Source organism: Pan paniscus, chromosome 19 (genome assembly GCF_029289425.2).
Source record: "Pan paniscus chromosome 19, NHGRI_mPanPan1-v2.0_pri, whole genome shotgun sequence".
Taxonomy (NCBI): Eukaryota; Metazoa; Chordata; class Mammalia; order Primates; family Hominidae; genus Pan; species Pan paniscus.
In genome coordinates, this window is record NC_073268.2 from 94,608,107 (window position 1) to 94,624,394 (window position 16,288).

The 16,288-nt window shown below is 52.5% G+C and overlaps 1 protein-coding gene across 2 annotated transcripts in view; it reads right to left on the bottom strand.

Annotated features, from left to right (window-relative positions):
* The window catches only part of DNAH17 (dynein axonemal heavy chain 17), a 150,057-nt gene extending 134,984 nt beyond the window's left edge, over nt 1-15,073 (bottom strand). The window contains exons 1-11 of one of the 2 annotated variants that reach the window (XM_057300355.2): nt 14,973-15,073; nt 12,377-12,747; nt 10,426-10,619; nt 9,340-9,532; nt 9,029-9,128; nt 8,698-8,783; nt 8,003-8,128; nt 7,132-7,284; nt 6,921-7,007; nt 4,755-4,922; nt 4,370-4,486 (exon numbers count right to left, since the gene is read on the bottom strand). In XM_057300355.2, the coding sequence (XP_057156338.2) occupies nt 4,370-4,486; nt 4,755-4,922; nt 6,921-7,007; nt 7,132-7,284; nt 8,003-8,128; nt 8,698-8,783; nt 9,029-9,128; nt 9,340-9,532; nt 10,426-10,619; nt 12,377-12,721 (1,569 nt within the window). In that variant the 5' untranslated portion in view covers nt 12,722-12,747; nt 14,973-15,073. Of the gene's footprint in view, nt 1-4,369; nt 4,487-4,754; nt 4,923-6,920; nt 7,008-7,131; nt 7,285-8,002; nt 8,129-8,697; nt 8,784-9,028; nt 9,129-9,339; nt 9,533-10,425; nt 10,620-12,376; nt 12,748-13,465; nt 14,022-14,972 lie in introns of those variants that run through there. The other variant, XM_008971540.4, reaches the window with a different exon arrangement.
* Nucleotides 15,074-16,288: the final 1,215 nt, after the last annotated feature.

Below are 16,288 nucleotides of genomic sequence, written 5' to 3' on the forward strand. Positions count from 1 at the left end.
GAGCCTCCATGGGGGAGCCTCCATGGGGGAGCCTCCATATGGGTCCTCCATATGCTGAACGCTGGTTCCCCGGGTCCCCTTATTTCTTTCTCTATACTTTGTCTCTGTGTCTTTTTCTTTCCCAAGTCTCTCGTTCCACCTTACGAGAAACACCCACAGGTGTGTAGGGGCAACCCACCCCTACAACAAAGAATACATGAAACTAGCTGGGTCCAGTTTTTGTATTCTTTTGGGTGTGCGCTTATAGTTCCAGCTACTCAGGAGGCTGAGATGGGAGGATTACTTGAGCCCCAGAGGTCAAGGCTGCAGTGAGCCAAGATTGTACCACTGCACCCCAGCCTGGGCAACAGAGTGAGACCCTGTCTCCAGAAAAAACCAACCCAAAACGACTCCAAGTAAACAATTTTAAAATAGCCATAACGTTGCATTTATATACCTGGGCTTCTGCTCTGATAAAGATAAATGAAGAAATATTTTATCCACAAGAAGAGTTCCTCTTAGGAAGAGCACTGCTGCTCTCAGGGGCAGCTGAGGCAAGAAAACCACCATCAGGAAACGTGTTTCGCTCTGAGAAAGCTCTGGGGGTCAGATCAAGTGGGAGGGGGACCAGAGAGAGGGAAGACAACCTCACACGCAACAGGGTCCCCCCCCGGTGCTGGGTGTGAGTGGGAAATCCGAGAGAGTTTCCCCGGGGCTGCCATAACCCACGCCCAATGGGGGCCAGACCAGCTGCGGTGAGCCTGAGTCTCAGACTTTCCCCAGACTTGGGTCTGAGAAAGGTGACCACTATCCCTAGAAATGGCCGCAGGAGGAAAAACCAAAACATGACCGCGAAGAGAGGGAGATTTTTCAGGCCCCCAAGAGTACAGATTTCCCAGATGCAAGATTGCGGCTATTTTTAAGTTAATTGTGTTTTTCAAAATTGTTCAAATCTTCCTTACCCAAATTCTGATTTCTCCTGGGCTTAGAAAAAAATTGTCACCCTTGGACCTATTTGTATTGTGGGTTGTACAAATGGAGCAGCCGTGGACTCTCAGGCAGACATGGAAACGCAGGTGTCCTGCCAGCTACCGCCTTCCTCCACGGTCGCCTGCTGACATATGAGGTCACCAGTTTCATTTGTTCAAAGCATTGACATGGGGCAGTTGGAAAAAAAAATGTTCCTCTTAATGGTTTATGACTATCCTGTAATGCAGGTAGATTGTTTTACTTGGAAGTCAGAAAAATAGTAAAAAAAAAAAAAAAAACCTGAAGACCCATCATCCAGACAACTGACACACCTGTAATCCCAACACTTTGAGGGGCCGAGGCGGGAGGCATTTTTATTTTTCTCTGTCTTCCCGTTTCTCTCTCCTGCTTTTCATGTTTATATAGTTTTTAGTTTAATGACTTTTGGAAAGGAAGCAAATTCTATTTTCTGCCAAAAGGAGATCATGTGGAAAATTGCTCTAGAACGTTCCTGGCTGTGTGTGAGTTGCTAATAATGAGAACTAACTCCGGAACAGGCAGGGGCTGGAAGGGACACAAGGGAGAGAAACCCCAGGGCCCTATCCTATTTAGAGCACAGGGCTGTCAAACCAGGGGGAAAATGTTCTTAGGTCAAAGAGAAACGTGAACAGATGGCGATGGAAACGGGTTACAAGAGTTATTTCTCCCCACTGCCTCCCTCCCCCTCTGCTTTTCTTTGTTTTAAATTGAGCATAAACATACGTGAAAATTTTTAAAAAGAGATCTTTCTTTTAGAGCCCAAAAGCCCCTCTTGACCCTAACAGGTGCCAGGGATGCGGGGGAAAGCCTGGGGCGGGGTGACTGCATTTGTTCCTCGCTAGCTCCATTCTGCAGAGGTCGGGTTGGGTTTCTCTTCCAGGACCTCCTGGCTCCTCACAGGGTAGGGGCCTAGGGCTCCCGAGGGGTCACAAAGTTGAACTCGCCAACCCAGCTCCCTCCCCACTGCCGGATCCCGTAGTGAACCCTGGGGGAGGTTCAGCCCAGACCCATGCGCTGGTCCTTATCTGTTCTTCCCCTTGTGCCAAACTAGATGCAGGTGGCGGAATCTCCATGTTGGGGACAGCAAGACTCTGGGGACTCATCTGGCCCTGGCCGGGTGACCAGTTACTTAATTTTTCAGATTTTCCACATCAGAACAGCAGCGGGGAGTCACAGCACCTCCCCGTGGAGCCAGTGTTAGGGGTGCAGGAGCTGCAGAAGCCAGCTGCCCGCCTGCCTGCCCGCCCAGCCCATGAGCCTGTGCCCCATCTTTAATTTTGGAGACCCAAAAGTGAGGTTTCCAAATGAAAGAATTGGCTCCATTGGGACCCTTCTGCGCTGGGGCAGTCCTGACGCTTTTGTTATCCTTCAGGGGCTCCATATGGAAGGCTTATGCTAGAGCGAAACTACCTCCCAACAACATTCAGAACAACCAGCCTCCCTTGGCAAGAGCCAGTTCTGCACTGCAGGAAATACTCAGAAGCGCCTGCCCTGTGCTAGGCTCAGTTCTAAGGGAACTCAAATCCAGTGCCTGACCTCAGGGAGTTTACCTTCTAGTCAGGAAGACAATGAACACACAGACATTAGTATACAAATGAATATGAGGGAGGGCCATTGTTGAGAAGGGACCAGCCCGGGGGCATTTGAGTGGAAGGAAGGAAGTGAGGACCCTGCAACTAGAGATGCAGCTACCTGGGGAAGAGCCTTCTGAGAAAGGGAACATTGCCAGATTCTTTGCTTAGCCAAAGATTCTCATCAGGGTCTCCATCCTCCACCATCCCGCAGGGGATGTCTGATTACCCTAACCTGCCTCCAGCTAGAATCTTGAAGTTGGTTTAGCCAGAATCCCCCAACCCCTGCTGTCCCCTCTAAGTAATTTTCTATCCATGGACCCCCCCACCCTGCTCCTTTGCTAGAAATTCCTACTTACCTGCAGTGTATTCGAAGTTGAGCTCCATCGCTCTCCCTATGCCTGTATCTATTGAGATGGTATAAATCGTGAGTAAGGTCTGAATCAAGTCAGCCTCATCTTGCTTTAGCAAGTACAACTGAATAATTTTTTCAACCACAGCAAGGAGGTGCTGTATTAATTTGCATTCATTGATATTTTGCCTGGAACACAAACTCGATCCAAGACTTAATTGGATCCTTAATTTGCGGAGCTTCAAACTCTCATGTATTTGCATTTTTGCAAGAGCGTTCAAAAGGGCAAAGGAACATCCTGACGTTTGTGGGGGAGAGATCTTTGTCCTTAGCAATCTTAGCCTTGAAATCCTCCTGAAAGATGACCACCAGCCCAGGCTGCCCAGGCCAACCCAATTGCCTTCACAGTCATGGGAGCTGGTCCGGCTAAACTGTTCAGATCAGGGGCCCTGGAAGCAGTCAAGCCCAGAACTCACGGGCCTGGGAAACATAGCAAAACCTTGTCTCTACAGAAACAAAAAGTAGGCCAGGTGTGGTAGCTCACGCCTGTAATCCCAGCACTTTGGGAGGCTGAGGTGGGCGGATCACCTGAGGTCAGGAGTTCGAGACCAGCCCAACATGGCAAAACCCCATCTCTAGCAAAAATAGAAAAATTAGCCAGGTGTGGTGGCGTATGCCTATAATTCCAGCTACTAGGGAGGCTGAGGCAGGAGAATCGTTTGAACCCGGGAGGCAGAGGTTGCAGTGTGCTGGGATTGTGCCACTACACTCCAGCCTGGGCAACAAGAACAAGACTCCATCTCAAAAAACAAACAAAAACAAAACAAAACAAAAAACAAACCCCTTAAAACTAAAAATAGGGACCCCAGAGACCTCCCTTGCCCCTTCTGCCATGTAAGGACCAAATGAAAAGATGGCCATCTAGGAACGGAAGTAGACCCTCACCAGACACCGAGTCTGCTGGACCTCCCAGCCTCCAGAACTGAGAGAAATGAAATGTTTGTTGTTTAAGCCACCCGGTCTACAGCAGTTTGTTATAGTAGCCTGCATGGACAAAGGCACTGTATAAATTCAGCTCAGTGGGCCAAAATCTGCATTAATTTTATTTTTACACCAACTTTACCTCTGTAACTTTCACTCCTTTTGAGTAGTGGGAAAACTGAATCAAGAATAAATGGTCCCCTTGTTTCTTAGTGAGCATAAGAAGTATCAGTAAAATAATGCCATCTCACACTCACTTGCTCCTCTTCCTCTAGGATGTGGCAGTAAGAACCATCAGGAGCTACACTGGGTGTTCACGGCTGACTGACTCTGAGGCACAGGAGACGGGCCCTCCCTGCCTCCCTGGACATCAGCTCTACATGGAGAGGATGAAATGGTCTCCAAGATCGTTCTCGACATGAATCCACCACCACAGTGCCAGGCTCCAGATCTGCCTGCGTCTCCACTGCATGCTTACCTTTGCGGAGGACTCGATACAGCTGCAGTCATCAAATCCTTGGCAAAAGATCGTGGCCAGCCTCCTATCCAGGTCTTGGATTTTGATCTCAAAATCAGCATAATCACGGTCAAAATTCTAAAAGCAAATGGAAATGTCAACCTTGTAATCAGCGTGCAAAGCAAGCCAAGGGCACCCTCTCCAGCCCCTGCCCCGCTGAGAGGACTCGGGACTGAGGCGCAGCTGAATGTGCTGTCGCGGGGACTGCTCTACACAGTTTTCAAAGTGTTGGGATCACCTGGCACCTGCTTCCTCCGTGTGCTCTCCCATCACACCCCTAAGCTGGTACCGAGGCTGGTGCTGTTCTCACCGAGTCCAGTTCATCCAACCCTGCCTGAGGACCTACCGAGTCTCCAGGGTCCAAGGGATCATATTTGCAGTCGGCAAAAACCTTCACCAGCTCAAAGACCTCATCATAGATACGGATCACCAGGCTCCCGAGGAGGTTCCCACGCACGCCCCCAAGCTCGATTTTCTCCAGCTTCAGAAACTCAATCGCTGTTTTATAGAGTTCCTAGTGGAGGAGAAAAACACAGTCAATTCATCTTCACAACCCAACTCACGGGTCCAGTTACAAAACCAGCTCTGACCCCAGGCAGGAGGAGCTGGGGAGCAAAATGTCCCCAGGAGACACCAACCATGGGGGTGGGAGGACACCCTCTGTGTCTGTGCTGTTCTTTAAGCAAATGTTCCATCCCCCGCAGAAAGAGGGGATGGAAGGAAGGGCTCTCTGAATTATCTATGAGGTGTGAATGAGGAGGAGCTGGAGAGGATGAAGTTTGGGATCCTGTCCTGACCCCAGACTGGCCGAACCGCATCTCTAAATAAATCACACTCTGCTGGGACCTCCGTTTTCTCCGCTGTGGGAAGCGGTTGGAATGGTGCTGAAGATTTCTGATGCTCTTGCTAAGCTTTAAATTCCCCGCTACCTGGAAGACCATCCTATGCAGAGTGCCGTGTCCCGAAGGTGATCCAAGAAGAAAGCGGCTGCAATGCCTGGATGGACACACATGGAGAAAATTCTGCTTCCTCGCAGGTGTGGCTCATGCCCCCTCTCCCTGAAGGGCTCCCTGACTATTTTGGCCCATAGCAATGCATTCCTTCCCAGGGGCCCGGTCTCCCATCTGCGCCGCTTGTGTTTGCTTTAGTCACGTTCAGGCCCATCCCGTTAGCTGGTTGTGTGTGTGCAGTTCTTGTTTCCCAAATGAGGTCTCCAAGGCTCCCTGGATGCTCTTCTGTGCCCCTGCACCTACCAGGCACAGTGCAGGCAGAGTTTAGACTGGAGATCTTCCTGTGGACTTGACATCACTCCCCTAAACTGGTGCTGAGGTTGGTGCTATTCTCCCAGGTCCAGGAAGCATCAGGCCACGCACCAACACCACCCCGAGGAGACAGGCACCGAGGGCCAGGAGCTCTTGGCTCTTCCACCCGACGCGGAGGACACAGACAAGCTGGCATGGCCTGTTGTCAGGGGGTGGACAGCAAAGCCATTTCCTCCACCTCCAAAGTCCCTTCCTGCCCAGAATCTTCCTTCTGATTCAGAATCAGTCATGTGGGAACCAGAGCTCCGTGGCCAGAAGTGTGACTGCGACTCTCCTCCACATTCTCCGTCTGGGAGATTTCAGGCATTAGTCCGCGCTCTGTGACTGCAATTTTGAACTCCTGAATGGGCCTCCCTCCCCTGCCCCCCAGGAGGTGTAGATGAGAACTGGACAAGCCTCTCCCAAGCCTCTGACAATGGTGTCCACCCTAAAGTCAATGCTTTACAGTTCCAGGATGATTTTCCCCCTTGTTAAGGATGTGAGTTATACAGTTATATGTGCACAAAGTTTTTAAAAATTACACCATGCAGAAGATACAAAAGGCAAAACTTTCTTGCCCTACCCCGTCTTGATCCCTCTCATCTCTTCTCTCCAGAGCCCTAGAAAAAACCGCCTTGAAGCTTTTTTTTTGAAACGGTCTCACTTTGTCGCTCAGGCTGGACTGCAGTGGTGCAATCATGACTCACCACAGCCTCAAACTTCTGAGCTCAAGTGATCCCCCCTCCTCGGCCTGCCAGAGTTCTGGGATTACAGGTGTGAGCCACTGGGCCGGGCCATGCACCATTTTTAAGTTTTTATCTGCTGTGCGTCACTCCGTGTATCCACATGGTGCTTGCACCGGGGCCTTCATAAGTCTCCATTTGTAAAAATTGAGTCCCACTAAGTGACTGCTGTTGGCCCCCGGGCGTCCTGAACGTGGGGGTTTAACTTATCAGTAACCTGCTGATGACAGGATGCACGAGATAAGGGGAGAAGCACCCGAAGTGGGTCATTTTTATTCTTCGCTAACAGCTCCGGCCACGGCGGATGCTGCCGCAAAGCCTTGGTTTCCCCATAACAGATGTTTGGGCCTGACTTATTTTCTGCCCGGGGGATTATTGGCAAGGGGGGTAGGGATGGACGCTGCAGGTGTCCTAGGGTAGGAGCAGTCTGGGAAGTGGAGGTCAAGATGCACCAAATTCTGTTTTTACCTCAATGGTCTGGATGCGCCGGAAGAAGGAATTTATCCTGGAAAAGGCAAGAGAAGAAGGGAATTCCCAAGGCACGGGCTCTTTGTCCTTAAAGGAGAGAAAGAGAGATGAGGCCGCGTTTGCTTCAAATGTCCCAAGTTTATCAAATATCAGGGCCCATATGAACTCGCTCTTGTCCTGCCTTGGCCCTCACCCTGCAAGGAAGGGGTACCTTAAAGAAAAGCTTCATGTTCACGCAGCAGAAGTCGTACGTCTGGTAGAGCTCCTTCAGCACGTTCACAGCCAGGGAGATGCGGCTCAGGACTTCCTCGATTTCACCTTGCAGGCCCTTCAGCACCTCTTCCGGACTCAGGAAGGTTCGCGTCTGGGCAAAAGAGAAGACAGACATCTAAAGCTCCGACAGGCCATTTGGGGTGACGTCCAGGCACGCCGCCTGCAGGACCTGTGATCTGTTCTGACATATGGATATCCGAAATAACCCCTCCTATCTGCCCACTGCTGGGCCGTTTTTAGGGGACCGAGCTGCTTCCCCTCCTCGGCCCCTCATCCTTTGCCAAGGCTGCAGCATAAATGGGTGGGGGTCGCAGATGATGAGAGGCCCTCCAGGGACAGGGGACCCCGGTGCCCTTCTGGTCCTGCAGACGGGGCCACAGCATGGTTTTAATATATAGAGGTGGCCCAGGGATACAGCCCTTCAGCTCTAACGCCATGGCTGGCTAGCAGGTGCTTATGAATGGGAAGAAGGAAAAGAAGTCTCTGCTAAGGGAGACGGAAGGTGGTTTGATGTGCGATTAGAGAAACCCACAAAGCACTAGATGGGTCTCGGGGTACGGGGACTCTCAGGGCAGACCTCCTGCTCCGCCCCCGTCTTCCCTTTCTTTTCCCTCAGTACCCTCCCCTAGAAGAACTCTAGGTAGCCTTGAAGAGGGCTCCATCTCAGCTCGGGGCCTGAAAAGGCTTGTGCTGACATCTTGGCCTGCTTTCAAACTGCTGGGGAACACGGGCAGCAGGAAAACAGTGAACCGGGGAGGGGACCCAGCCAGGAGGGGAGGAAGGGGACCCAGGGGCCAGGGGAGGGTTACCATCTGGATGATTTGGTTGCAGAACTCCTGCAGGATGACGATGATCCTGGCAGGTGTGTTATAGTACTCAGAGGTGGCCCAGATGAAGCAGATGGTGTCCAGCACCTTGGCAATGAAGGTGGGGAGCTGGGGGGAGACAGGCCCAGGCACACTGGAGGGGACTGGTCGCTGCACCTTATCCCGGCGTCCCAGCCCTTCCCTTCCCATGGCTCTCACTGGGTATCCAGCAGAGGGTTCCCAAAGAGGAGGGGAGAGGCAACTCCCTAGGCCCACACATCTGATGGCAGCCAAGAAACCCACGGCCCCACATGCCTTGAAGAAACAAGACCCAGGCCGGGCATGGTGGCTCACGCCTGTAATCCCAGCACTTTGGGAGGCCGAGGTGGGCGGATCATGAGGTCAGGAGATGGAGACCATCCTGGCCAACATAATGAAACCCCATCTCCACTAAAAATACAAAAATTAGCCGGGCATGGTGGCACATGCCTGTAATCCCAGCTACTCGGAAGGCAGAGGCAGGAGAATCCCTTGAACCAGGGAGTTGGAGGTTGCAGTGAGCCGAGATCGCGCCACAGCCCTCTAGCCTGGTGACAGAGCGAGACTCCCTCTCAAAAAAAAAAAAAAAAGAAAAGAAAAAAGAAAAGAAAAGAAACAAGACCCTCCCCACCAAAGCCGGCTCTCCCTTGCCTGCGCACCATCGTGAAGTCGGCTTGTTCCATCTCCTCCAGCAGGATCCGTAGGGGCTTCAAATAGAGCACGATGTCATTGGCTTCCTTCAGCCCTGCACGGAACAAGAACAAGTGCCCACCGGTAAGAGAGCAGAAATTGCTCAGAAACGATGCGGGTGCGGCTCCATGTGCTGAGACCTGCTCCTTCAGGAAATGGGGCCTTTCTCAAGTGGAGGGGGCTGAGAAAGCTGCTTGCAGAGGGAGGCCAACGTCCTAGGGTTGGTGACAAGTCTGACCCAGCCCTCCCAGGAGGCACAAACAGCTTCGTGCAGAACTCATGGCAGGGTCACAGGCTCACCTTCAGTGACGTTGGTGTAAACGTTTTGCAGGGCTGGCCAGTAGCAGCTTTTGGCTTTCTCTAGGATCTCAACAATCTTGTTCACTTTGGGTCTGTTTAGCTGAGAAGGGGAATGAAGATCCACCTTTCACTGACCTGGAAGACCCTAAGGCGAGGCCAACCTGACCTTGTGGCTGGCTGGAGCTGCAGAATTTATGCAGGTCATCAGAGCCCTCAGGACTCCTGGGAGGTTGGCACTGGGAGGCGGAGAGCTCGGCCGGGTCGCCCAGCTGGGGCGAGGCTGCAGCCCCACAGGAGAGAGGAGGCCGTACCTGCTCATGGATGCACTTGAGGTTCAGCAGCCGAGCGTCCCAGAACTCGAACTCCACTTGGGGCAGGGGGTGCAGCCCATCCAGCAGCGCCTGGGCTGAGTCTTTGCTCAGCACATCCCGGATCTGGTGGGACCAGTCGATGATGGTGGTTTCGATGGCGTGCAGGAGCAAGTTGTCCAGTGAAGAGGGGATCCTGCCCAGTGGAAGGTTGGGGCATTGCTCTCATGGCGACACACACGTGGGTCCCACCAAGCTCTCCCATGAATCCTTCTGCCCACCAATCCCAAACCACCAGCAGCAGCACTGTCTGGTCTCATGTCCCTGGTGCCTCCAGCCACCTCAGGGAGGCTAAAGAAGTTCCCAAGACTCCCAGCTAGGAAGAGAGCCCAGGGAAATAATGGGTGTGGTCAGAGATGCCAGGGCCTGGAGGCGCTCACCTCCAAGGAAGAGGGAGAGAATTAAGTAAACCCTATTTAAACCCTATTCAAGATGGCTCCCCTGGTGTCACCACCAGACATGGTGCTTGGGGCTTTGTGAATGATCAGTGGAGGACTTGCCCACGTGAGGCAAAATATGGAACTAATTGTCACGAGGGTCTCACATATCAGGGCGGTTGCAAATTGTGGCAAGGCAGGTGCGAGGGGACACCTTGGAGTCCCTTGGGCTTCCCAGGGCCTCTGGGGCACCGCAGCCTCTACACAGACTTGCATGTACCTGCTGAGAGTCCCTCCCACTCCCACTCACTGACCCTGTCCCGCATCTTAAAGCTGCGCCTCCTGTTTCCTGGCCATGCTGACAGGTGGGACACCTTCTGCTTGCTGGGTGGTGACTGGACTGGCACACATGCGTGACCCGGCGGGGTGTGGGGTGCAGGTGCCAGAGCCCCAGGAGCTGCAGAGCCTGCTCCCTCCCTGCCCTGGTTTCATCTTCCTCAGTCTCAGCACCACCTAATGCACCACCTTGCCCTGCATTTCCCTGGCTTTAACATGTGAAGCCACTCTGCAGGGAAACAACGGGTCGGGGTGGGGGTCAAGCATGTGCCACTTCCCCACCCAGCGGCAGCCAGAAGCAGCTGGGCCCACACACCTCTCCATGGACTCCAGCGTGCCATCCAGGCTGCCCAGGTGCTCCGGGATGGGCAGCAAGGTTTTGCCTTTGATCTTGCCGCTCATCACAAACATTTCATTCTTCAGCCTGTGGACCTGCTTCACGATGTCTTCCGAGACCACCTGCGGCCATCCAGCCATGTTCTCACTTTGGTTTAACAGAGAAGAGAGGACCTAAAAGGAAACACTTCTGTGGTTCCGCCCCCTGTGCCTTCACCAGCTCGGCAACCGCACACAGCCAGGTCCCCGGGGGTTCCAAAGACCCAGTGTCTGGAGCCCTGGGAAAACTGGGTCCTTCTTCCAGGAGGAGGTGGGGCCGGTCATGGAGTTTATACCAGCTGCCCTGTCCTGGTGGTGCCAAAGCCATCCCCAAGCTCTTGCACCCATAGCACACACTCCTTGCTAAAAGCCTAGGAGGACTGTGATGGGTCAAACTGTGTCCCCCAAATCCATCTGCTGAAGCCCTAACTCCCAGCACCTCAGAATGTAACTATTTGGAGATAGGGTCTTTAAAGAGGTGAGTAAGGGCTGGGGGCGGTAGCTCATACCTGTAAATCCTAGCACTTAGGGAGGCCGAGGCAGGTACATCACCTGAGGTCAAGAGTTTGAGACCAGCCTGGCCAACATGGTGAAACCTTGTCTCTACTGAAAATATAAAAATTAGCCAGACATGGTGGCATGTGCCTATAATCCCAGCTATTTGGGAGGCTGAGGCAAGAGAATCATTTGAACCTGGGAGGTGGAGGTTGCAGTGAGCTGAGATCACACCATTGCCCTCCAGACTGGACAACAGAGCAAAAATACTGTCCAAAAAAAAAAAAAAAAAAGGTGAGTAATTAAAATCAGATTACTAGGGTGGGCCCTAGTCTGACGGGTGTCCTTACGAGGAGGGGAGATTAGACATGCACAGAAGGCCAACCACATGAGGACCCAGGGAGAAGACGTCCATCTGCAAGTCAAGGAGAGAGGCCTTGGGGAAAACCAACCCTGCCGACACCTTCAACTTCAACCTCCAGCCTCCAGGACTGTGAGAAAATGTCTGGTGTACAAGCGAAGCACACAGGCCCATGTGCTGCAGATGAGAAGAGTGATGACCAGGAAGGATAAGGCACCCCCATTCTGGAGGTCTGAATCCCCAAAGTGTGTCCCCCCCCCCCCACCGACACAGCACCTGCCAAGGGGGACAGCGGAGGGACACATAAAATGACACTCCATTTTTTCCCCTTTCTTAACTCAAAGTCTCAAAATTGGAGAAACCTATCTGCCAGTACTCAGTCCCCACCTTCCCAGGCCATGGGCAGCAACCGTACCCGGCACAGCATGGCAGTCTCAATGCTGTCCAGAGAGAACAAGGGGATGCGCGGTGCTTCTCAGACTTCAAGGGCATGAGCACCACCTGGAGGTCTTGTTAGACAGCAGGTCTGTGGCCGGGCATGGTGGCTCACGCCTATAATCCCAACAGTTTGGGAGGTTGAGGCAGGAGGATCGCTTGAGCCCAGGAGTCTTGAGACCAGCCTGGGCAACAGGCTATTTTTTGGTGAGACCTCATCTCTTACCAAAAAATACGAAAATTAGCCAGGTGTGGTGGTGCATGCCTGTGGTCCCAGCTACTCGGGAGGCTGAGGCTGGAGGATTGGTTGAGCTTAGGAGGTTGAGGCTGCAGTGAGCTGTGCTCCCACCACTGCACTCCAGCCTGGGAAGCAGAGTGAGACCCTGTCTCAAAAAAAAAAAAAAAATTTAAAAACCAAAAGCAAGCAGGTCTGTCTCAGCAGTTCAGGGTGGACGGGGCCTGAGCGCCTGCATTTCCAATCCCTCCCCGGCTCTGCAGCTGCTGCTGGCCCAGGGACTCCAGGCTGAGCAGCAGGACTCAAGGCCGCTCCCAAGAAGTCGGCCGTGCTCGACAGCCCGGATGGCAGCCTGGACGCACTCACCTCCTCCACCACCGCGATCAGCTGGTCCACGGGCGTGGGGCTGATGTCGCCGTAAAGGAGCCGGGCCCTGTAGTTGTCCTTGTTGATGTTCTCGGGCTTTGTCTTGATGAAGTAAACCCCCTTGGACTTGAGGGACTGGGGGAAGCCCAGGCAGGGTATGATCATGCCGGCTGCATTGAGCGTCAGCACCAGCACCTGGACGTCGGGCTTTTCAAAGAACTCTGTGAACAGGGCCACGTTCTCCTCGGCGCCTATCAGCTTGCTCCACTTGTCCGGCTTGAACTTCAGGACGATGGAGGCAACTTCCTCCAGATACTCTAGTCTGATGTCCGGGGCCATTGTCATCTTGGCCTTTCCTTACACTGTGGTATCTGTTAAGAGTGCAAGAAACAGGTACGAACTGTCTCCCGGGCTCCCCAATTTCCCACCCATCCCTGGCACCGCAGGAAATCTCTGTTTCCACCGGAGCAGGAACAAAACAGTTGGTTGGGAGTGTGCAGTTTTTAGCTGTGGATGAGTTGGGGTGGGGGTGCTTTAGCCGGCGCTGGCACCTGCCCCGGCCCCGCCATGGGGGGTGCCCCGGGAGTGAGGCTGCCCAAAAGTGGTGTGTGCTTACACTCCTGTGACCATAAAGTTCAGAGGATGGGAAAGAGAGAGATGAATGCTGGAGAAAGAGAGAAAAGGAAATGGCCGCAACCAGACAGTGTGAAGGGGATGGGGTAGGAAAAGGCAGAACAAGAGGCTGGAGGGTCAGGTTGAAAGGTCCTGGGAAAGCAATAAAAGATGTCGCAGCCCCAGAGTATGTGCGAAACGCAAGAAGGAAGCAGACCCCACATGCAGGCAGTGAGGCTCAGCGCTCAGTCTTAGCCCCAGCCGTGGTGCACCTTAACTTTCACCCTGCTCTGCACCCTCCCTTTCTCCCTCCAGCCCCCAGCGTGCGCCCCTAAAAGAATCAAGCTGCAAATTCCTGACAGACCCCTCGCAAGCTGCTCAGATGCTCGGGGGTAGGGTTAACTGGAGAGTTGGGGGGAAGGGATCCCCTTAAAGAACACCCTGAAGTCCCAAAGTTTAGGCAAGTGAGGTACTTACAGAATTTAAAGACACACCCAAACAGTCATCAAGAGAAAAGGCATGTCAATATTTTTAAACATCAAAATGAGTGCAACAAATTTATGATGAACAAAATATCAAAGTTTCAAATAAAGACAGACTCTGGCAAGAGGCCTGAGGTGGGGGCCTTGGAGGTGAGTTCTGCAATGGCAGGGTTGAATGCAAAGGGTCGCCTGATGCTGTGTTTTCATCACAATCTGGGAGGTATGCAGCTCCTGAATTTCAAGGGGAACCCTGGGGTACTCAGCTGCTCTGGGTGTCCGTGGGCTGTGGCTGGCCTGCTCCAGACCTGGCAGCTGCTGAAAAGCATCAGCGTGGACAGATGACGTTGGAAGCACTCACAAAATCTGCCTTTTGGTTTGACCCAAGCTATTGCTTTTAAGTTTGTAACAGCCTACAGTTCCCCAAAAGACATGTAATACCACAGAACAGGTTGTATTTCACCCTGGCCACTATATATCGGCAAAACAACTATATGATGGGAAGCAGTAGTGGATAGCATTTGGATGCTATTCACATGGTCTGAGATTTATTCAAGGCTCCAAACATCTCTGAGAGAGGACTTGGGAATATTTGGCCAGCAAATGGCAGAAACATGGCGGTCCACGAGCAAAGCCACCGGATTCAGGCACATCTGTGAAAGAAAAAGGGGACACCACCAGGCAAGTAGGAGGAGCACCACGTGGCATTTATGGAGATGACTCGTTCACCAGGTTCCCACAGGGCTTTCAGCATGCTGCTGAATTAATCTCCACCCAGGATCTCCGAGACCCGGGGAGGCGTCACGTCCTCATTTCCTAGGGGGATCAGGAACTCAGGGGAGCCCGAGTCCTGGAAGGTTCCTGATTGGAAGTCTTGCCAAGCTGGTCAGGTGACTGGACTGGAGGGAAACATCCTCTGGTTTACTGATTTTTGTGGATTTGGGCTTTCACAAAATCATCTTTTCTTCCAAGAATGGCATGGGGTGGGCTGCCTCCCAAGCCATAACACGTGTGGGCTGAGGGGCCCCTACACCCCGCAAGTTTCTTGCACAATCGGGAGGTCTCATCTCAGGCTCCCACCCAGCCGTTTCCTGGGCTGAAAGCCAGGCCAGGAGGTCCCAGTTAACAATAGGGTTGTCCCAGGCCATGCTTCCGGAGGGGCAGAGACAGCTTCTCTGGGAGGTGGCCCATGCCCCAGGCCTTCCAGGACTCCACAGGAGGAAGCTGGGGCTAGGGGCTTCCAGGAGAAGCCAGGGGGCTGAGGCAAGGCCTTCCCAGGAGCAGGGAAGTGTCTGGAGCCCTGGAAGAGGTCAGGCTGGTACGTGGCAGCCAGCCTCGGGGACCCAGAGCCATGAACAGCTCCCGGTGGCGAGCAGAGCCACTTCTGGGGTAAGTGGAGGGTCTGCTGTCTGCCAGGGCCTAGGTCCCACCTCCATCCTCTGAAGGCCTCCCTGCTCCCTCCACCTTGGCCTCCGACTCCCCCAGCATGGTTGAAGGCCGCTCACCAGCTGAAGGCAAACAGCTTCTCCCGCAAACTGATGAGCAACTCTTTCCGAAACCAGGAAAGAAAATGGCTCCCTTCCCTCGAGGGGCTCCAACTGCCACAGAACTTCTGGAAGTCTCCTCACGGTACCTGGGGCTTCTGGAACCTTCCCCTTGAAACCCAAGTAACCAATGATAGCGCAGCAAATGAGGAACCAACCGTCACCCCACAGTGGAAAGGCTCTTAGATTATCATTTTGGGGGGAGGTTGGAGGGGGGACAGGGTCGCGCTCTGTTACCCAGGCTGGAGTGCAGTGGTACAATCATAGCTCACTGCAGCCTCAAACTCCTGGGCTTACGTGATACCCCCACCTCAGCCTCCTGAGAAGTTGGGACAACAGACGCACATCACCACACCTGGCTAATTTTTGTACTCTTTGTAGAGATGAGGTCTCACTCTGTTGCCCAGGCTGGTCTCAAACTCCTGGCCTCAAGCAATCCTCCCAAAATGGAAAGGAAGACATTATCTCTGTTTACAATAAGGTGATCTTGTATGTAGAAAATCCCAAGAAATCCATAAAATTGTGGAGTTAATAAAGGAATTCAGCAAGTTTGCACTATACAAGATATTTGAAAATTAATTATATTTCTCTGTAATTATATTATGAACAATCTGATGATGAAATTTAGAAAACAATTGGCCCCATAATGAACAATCTGATCATGAAATTTAGAAAACAACTCCCATTTACAACAGCATCAGAATAATTTCGTTTACAATAGCGTCAAAAACAACAAAATACTTAGGAATAAACTTTAAAAAGAAGTGTTAAGACTTGTACACTGAAAACTGCAAAACATCACGGAAATAAAGACGACCTAAATCAATGGAAGGACATGCTGTGTTCATGGGTTAGATTGTTAAGAAGGGCCAGGCGTGGTGGCTCACGCCTGTAATCCCAGCACTTTGGGAGGCCGAGGCGGGTGGATCACGAGGTCAGGAGATCGAGACCATCCTGGCTAACACGGTGAAACCCCGTCTCTACTAAAGATACAAAAAAATTAGCCGGGCGTGGTGGTGGGTGCCTGTAGTCCCAGCTACTCGGGAGACTGAGGCAGGAGAATGGCGTGAACCTGGGAGGCAGAGCTTGCAGTGAGCCGAGATCCCGCCATTGCCCTCCAGCCTGGGAGACAGAGCGAGACTCCGTCTCAAAAAAAAAAAAAAAAAAAAAGAAGATTGTTAAGATGACGACAGTTCTCAAGTTGATCTGCAGATTCAACACAATCCTTATCAAACTCTCAGCTGCCTTTTTTGTAGAAATGACCCTAGATTTTATAG